Consider the following 6,616-nt stretch of genomic DNA (forward strand, 5'->3'; position numbering starts at 1 on the left):
AGCTAAACTGTAACGTTGAGTTGAGATTCAGACGTTACCTCTGCTTGACACAGCACATCTGGACTTCAATAACAGCAGAACAGGATTTTGTTTAATAAACCAACCAGTTGCTACAGCAGAAGCGTTTAGTTTACAGAGCGAGTTGGATCGAGCGAAATGTTCCTCCCGCTGTTATACATCACACCCACTGCTATGAGTTTACTTACAGCAATATCAGCGCCATCGGCCAGCCAGATCAAACGCTAGTCAAACTCCTAATCTTTACCTCAGCGTGTTATTTAAAGTCCCACTGAAGTGCCTTCCACTGAACAGGAAGCAGAGGCGGGACCTATTGAGTGGCTCCTCCCCCTTTTCAAACAGCCAATAGCGTTTAGTTTCCCTCACAGACTGCAGTCGTACTTGACAGCACATGCTTGAGAGCTGATGATACGCTGGATTCAATAGTAGAGGTGTGAATAAATTCAAGACATTTCATTCTTAATCAACGTTCAGTTGGAAAACGGGATAAAAATTGAGCGTTTGAGCAACCCATTCCCACACCCATATTGCTCTGTGACGTGTCAACGCTCGCTTCGGCCAGGTGGTGTTTAAAGCACAGGGGGCGGAGCTTTAGATTCTAGAGAGCATTTGATTGGACAGAAGATGTGATGAGAAGCTGAAGTCCGCGATGAAGTCATAAAAAACCCTGATCCAGTTTAGCGGAAGTGAGAGAGTTAATGCTTATATCTCCTAACTGCGGATGTTGTCATTGTTTTGAAACACACCGGCTTATTCATAACCTTAAGGCTAACATTTTCAGTCAGGGGGCCTTTAAGTCTATCTGTTATGTGCCATTTTCATTTATATGGGTCAATCTCACCAAAACGGTCAAGAACATGGTTAAATTTCACTCCAAAATTTTTTATTAAATAAAATATAGTCATTAGAGATTAAATGAGATTTAAAAAAATACATTTGTGTAGAAAAATAACATTTTGGGTGAAGACAATAGCCATGTTTCCATTCCACAAATGTAAAACATTTGTGAATAAGGCAGCGTTTCCATTCCACGTGTTCAAGAGAACAAAATCGTCACTTCCTGGGAAATTGGAACAAAATATCAGTAATAAAGCTGTGAGTTTCTGCAATCGGCTCTTTTCCCTCCATCATAAACGAGTGTGTCTCAGAGCATCAGTCGAAACTCACTAACCACTGTCATAATCTCTAGCGTCGGGATGCTGGAGTCGTGTGAGACGCTTTCTGGAGGGAATTAAACCGAATCATTCCGATCACACACTTCGGCTCCGGCGTTTCAGAAACACCAAGCCAACATCTGAGAAGCTGCGATGTGATTGGTCCCAATTTTAAGGTCCAGTGAGATTTTTTAGCATTGGGACCTTAATTTCCCAAAGTTCTCATCGCTACAATGTAAAAAATATCTTATTTAAATTGTAAAGTCTATGTTTTTATTGCAATGACTTTCTGCTGACCAGTATAAACATTTAAGAATAATGGGAATCACAAACATTCTGGATGAGAAGGGAATTTATTTTGACTATTCTAACGAGAATTTGAGGGTAATGTGTGTAATTGTCATGAAAACTGTCACAATGTAAAAAAAAAGAAGAAAAAAATATTCCTATAAAGTAAAATAGGCTTAATTTTCTCTATGAAAAACAAAAAAAAGTCTTTTGTTTTGAGGTGGTACTATGTGCTGCAGGGAGCTTTTCTGATATTCATGTGCATCTCTCATGAATCCAGGCAAAGAAAGCAAGTATTACAGAAAGCTGTGAGCTGGCAGTGATAACTTATTCACAGCTTATCTTCAACATAATGGAGGAAAACGGCCAGCAAAAAGCCTGAAGGGAAGACATTCTCCTGCTTTACATGGCATCAAAAGGAGGCATAATTACAGACTGCCTTTGCATGAAGAAGCAACTAGAAACACTTAAATTCTTTCGCCTCACTTCACTTTAGATCAAAGCTGCGTTGGTGTGTTGGTTTTAGAGCAATAACGGTAAAACATAAACCACCTGCTGAAAGATTCTGGAGTTGGGCAAAGAAACAGTTAAAGTCCCCCTGTAGTCAATCGTTTTATCCCTTAAAACTCATCTTTGATCACCAAAATTACAAATTTAAAAATTATTCCTTCATGTCTTGAATGTAACTCGACACCCTTGCCTCATTTATAATGCGCGGTTCTATGAATATGCAAATGAGCCCCGCCTCCACTCACTCACTCAGCTCAGAGATCCACTGGTTGACGATCACACGTTGATCTGATTGGTTACAAGGTAGTTTGTGATGTCAGAAACACCAGCGATTTCAAACATGGTTTGTCTTAAAGCACATTAAAAACACCACATTAGACACATAAACAACATTAAAAGCTGGATTTTCACCACAAGGGGACTTTAACCATTATAGAATTTGCAAACTTAATATTTTTCAGTATTGAATATATACTGTGATGTAAATCTTTTGAATTAAATTAGTTTTTATTTTTTCGTTTTGATTGATGCCGATACTCAAAACTGCATTTATCATGAGAAAACAAGCATTTTAGTGTCATTTTGTATGAATTTGCACTATACAATAACCAAAAACAGTGAGTAAGACACATCAGATTGATTCCTTGAGACGAATTTCATACGAATGAGCCACCGACTCAGCAAAACGTTCAATAGTTGCGAGACTGGGTTGTGAAAATGTGCTCTTTGCTAATCAAACAACCCAGCAATCTCTGCACTGAGACGCTCAAGCTGTAGCGTCTTGAATTGCAAGTCGTAACAAAGATATCCAGAAAAATGTTTAGGCAGAAAGAGGGGGGGGGGGGGGGGCGCTGGAAAGAGATACGCGTTCCCTAATAGTGGGGGTGAACGAGAACCAACAGCTGCAACAATCCAAAGAAGAAGAAGAAGAAGACAAGCCATATCAGTCTCTCACACTGACAACAACGCTCACGTCCTGAGCCTCAACTGTTGTATGATCATCGGTGAAGAGATGCAGCACATGCACTGACGCTCAGAGGATCACGGACAGGTTGGTTTGGTGTAATTGCAGGGTGTGTGTGTGTGTGTGAAGCTCTGTTGGTGGCGGAGTCTGTCCGCTCGCTGAATGTGTGGCAAGCCCTGGCACGCTTTATCTCGAGTCTCACACACAGAGTTTCAGGTGAAACACAGACCAGACTGTAAAGCACAACACTGTCTGAAGCCAACGAACACATGATCATCTGGAAGCCGCTTTGGTAAAAGTGTCAGCTAAATGATTAAATGTAGAGCATCAAAGTTACGCAACCGCATTTATAAGTATTTCCACATATGCATTTAGTTTGGTCGATACGCTCATATATAGAGCATTTATTTACATTCCCAGTAAAACGCATTTATGTTTTTGAAGGAAGTCTCTTCTGCTCACCAAGGCTGCATTTATTTGATTAAAAATACAGTAAAATCAGTAATATTGTGAAATATTATTACAATTTAAAATGGCTGTTTTCTATGTGAATATCTAGTAAAGAGTAATTTATATCCTGTGATCAAAGCTGAATTTTCAGCATCAGTCTTCAGTGTCACATGACCCTTCAGAAATCAGGTTTGTCACATTGTAATGTCTTTACTGTCACTTCTAATCAATTTAACGCATCCTCGATGGATTAAAGTATTCATTTCTTTTTCTGTTTTATCTTTTTCTTATCTTTAAACCGTAGTGAGGTGTATCACGGTTTCCACAAAAATATGAAGAGCACAGAGCTCTCAACACTGATAATAATCAGAAATGCTTCTTGAGAAAGAATGAATCATATTATAATGATTTCTGATGGATCATGTGACAAATTCAGCTTTGATCACAGGATATAAATTACACTTTACTAGATATTCACATAGAAAACAGCCATTTTAAATTGTAATAATATTTCACAATATTACTGATTTTACTGTATTTTTAATCAAATAAATGCAGCTTTGATGAGCAGGAAGAGACTTCTTTTAAAAACGTTTAGCATAACCAAAAATGGCTAGCAGACAGCAATGAAACATGCTAAATGCGAATAATAAAGTATTAACCATATAATCAGGCATAGTATAATATCAAAATAAATAAGCTAATCAACTTTTAAATCATTTGTTGTTGACATCAATGTGTATTTCGGTGTAAACTGATCAGTCACTTGGTAGTACGGCTAATACTCAGTTTGTTAGGCTGGTGAATCTGCTGTTATTTATGCATTTACTAAATTGTCAGTATTCCTCTTCAGGATATTTCATATTATTTTGAGCCTAAGCACACTTATATGTCTTCTTGTTTATTTTGCCACATTGTTTCCAGTGTAAAATCTGGATCCTAAGGCAAAAGCAATGGAGAAGCACTGATTTAACAGCCGTGTTTCTCCACAAACAGGACCGATGCAGCTCAGAGAACAGGCGGACACTTACTAGCCGGAGGACAGAGGAGGCTAACTAATTGTTTTAACATGTAGGTGAGAATTGATGTTGCTCTCTAGTGTCAGCAAATAAGATTTAGACGCATTAAAGCGGTGTGTTTTGTCTCCTGAACACAGGGTGTGATCCTGGGGGGGGGGGGGGGGGGTCGAGACTGAGTTAATCTCAGCACAGTCGACGTCCCACCGGTCGGCGATCACAACCCTGCTGACTGGATCAGATAAGACCAGTGTCCCCAGGGCCACAGAAGAATAGCTGTCTCACTCCTGGAGTCAAAACACACATTTACATTGAGACACACTGAGATATGCTAAACACATCCTTATCAAGGCGAGAAAGAGCCTTGATCACAGCCCTGCAGTGTGAAGCATGCGTTACACACATGACGGTATAAGCAGGACCGGGTGTTTTTGTCTTTCTGATCCACGCCCAGATACCGTTCTGTGTGTTTCAGACCCACGCCTTCAGCGTTAGTCTGTTCACAGGTCAAAATGAAAGCTTTAAACGTGACTGCAGTGATTTCACCAGTGTGAACGCGCACTGATTCGGATCAGAAACCGGTTTACAGATCACAACCTAGTGCCCTATAAAAAACACAGTGATGATGTTTCGAGATGAATCATCAACAACAGATGTAAATAAAGTGAAATTAAGCAATTTTATAAATAAACCAAGTAAATTAAGTATACCATACACTAAAAAAATGATGGGTTGTTTCAACGGTCAAATATGGACGCCTGAATTTTACCACTTTAAACCCAACAGTTGTGTTTATTCATATGTGACCATTGAAACAACCCATCATTTTTAGTGTATGGTAATATATATATATACTTAATTTACTTGGTTTATTTATAAAATTGCTTCATTTACATTTGTTGTGGATATGGATAAACACAACTGTTGGATTTAACAATTTTAGGCGTCCAATATTTGACCATTGAAACCATTATTTTTTTTCCTAGACTTCCTACAAACCTTAATTTGGTACTTCATTTATTTATAAAATTGCTTTATTTCACTTTATTTACTTTTGGATTGGTCACTGTTATTTTTTGAGTGTAACTTATTTATGTGCCAGTTAATGTAAACTGTGTGTGCTGGAATCTCGTGAGAGCCGTGAAAAATGAATCTGGCACTCACTTGAGAAAGTACTTCTGTCCGTTGGGGGTGTAGGCCATCTCCCAGCCCGGGGGCAGCGGCAGCTCCTCGGCCACGTCGAAGGACTGGTGTCGGATGTGCGAGTGTTGGCGAGCGGGGTTCGGGACGCCCAGCGCGCCCGCGGGCAGCTGCAGCGACGCCGGGGAGGAGTGCGAGCGGACGTGCGTCGCCTGGAGCCGCGGGGGGAGGCCGCCCGAGTCCGTGCTGGACTGCCGAGAGTGCGAGCCCGAGTCCGGCTCCTTGAAGAACGACTCGGGCATATGCTTGTTCCTCCAGGAGCTGCTGGGCTTGGGGTTCATGACGGAGTTGAAGAGAGCCTCCAGGTCCGTGTCAAGGTCTTTGGCGACATGGATGACCTGCTGGCCCGGTAACGGCTGGAGAGGGTTGCCACTCATCGTGTGTCAAACAATAACACACAAGCAGAAGTATTCGGTTAAAAAATGGCCTGTGAAAATCCTGTAGGAACTTCTTTGGTTAGGCCTTTTTTTCTTTTTCTTTTCCTTTCTTTTTTTCTTTCTTTGGTAAAAGTTGTTTCGCCCGACTTTAAAAGCTTTTAAAGGTCTTTAAAAAGTTGTCATAAAGCTAAAGGAGTGTATGTCATGTTGTCCCGCATTGAGGTTTTTTTTTTTTTTTCCGGAGATTATTCCTCCTGCGCTCCGTAACTTTCCTGTGTCCGCTGGCGGAGTTTCTGTCCCGATGGAAAGTTTGTAAACTCAAGCTTTTCCTCTCTCTCTCTCTCTCTCTCTCTCTCTCTCTCTCTCTCTCTCTCTCTCTCTCTCTCTCTCTCTCTCTCTCTCTCTCTCTCTCTCTCTCTCTCTCTCTCTCTCTCTCTCTCTCTCTCTCTCTCTCTCTCTCTCTCTCTCTCTCTCTCTCTCTCTCTCTGCGCGGATCCTGTGTCAGCTCATGAATATTCAACGACTCTGGGCCTCATGAATATTTAAATATCACAGTTTCGTTCATAACAGCAACAATGGACTATCAGTGGATTATGGAATTAACAACTTCACAAATAAACTTTTTTTAAATTGTATTGT

The 6,616-nt window shown here is 40.5% G+C and overlaps 1 protein-coding gene across 2 annotated transcripts in view; it reads right to left on the reverse strand.

Moving 5' to 3' along the window:
• Positions 1 to 6,327, reverse strand: part of wwtr1 (WW domain containing transcription regulator 1) — a 51,945-nt gene extending 45,618 nt beyond the window's left edge. The window contains exon 1 of one of the 2 annotated variants that reach the window (XM_084416580.1): positions 5,565 to 6,327. In XM_084416580.1, coding sequence (XP_084272706.1) covers positions 5,565 to 5,977 — 413 coding nt within the window. In that variant the 5' untranslated portion in view covers positions 5,978 to 6,327. The remainder of the gene's footprint in view (positions 1 to 5,564) is intronic. The other variant, XM_084416581.1, reaches the window with a different exon arrangement.
• Positions 6,328 to 6,616: the final 289 nt, after the last annotated feature.

This window comes from Rutilus rutilus (genome assembly GCF_951802725.1).
Source record: "Rutilus rutilus genome assembly, chromosome: 8".
Lineage (NCBI taxonomy): Eukaryota > Metazoa > Chordata > Actinopteri > Cypriniformes > Leuciscidae > Rutilus > Rutilus rutilus.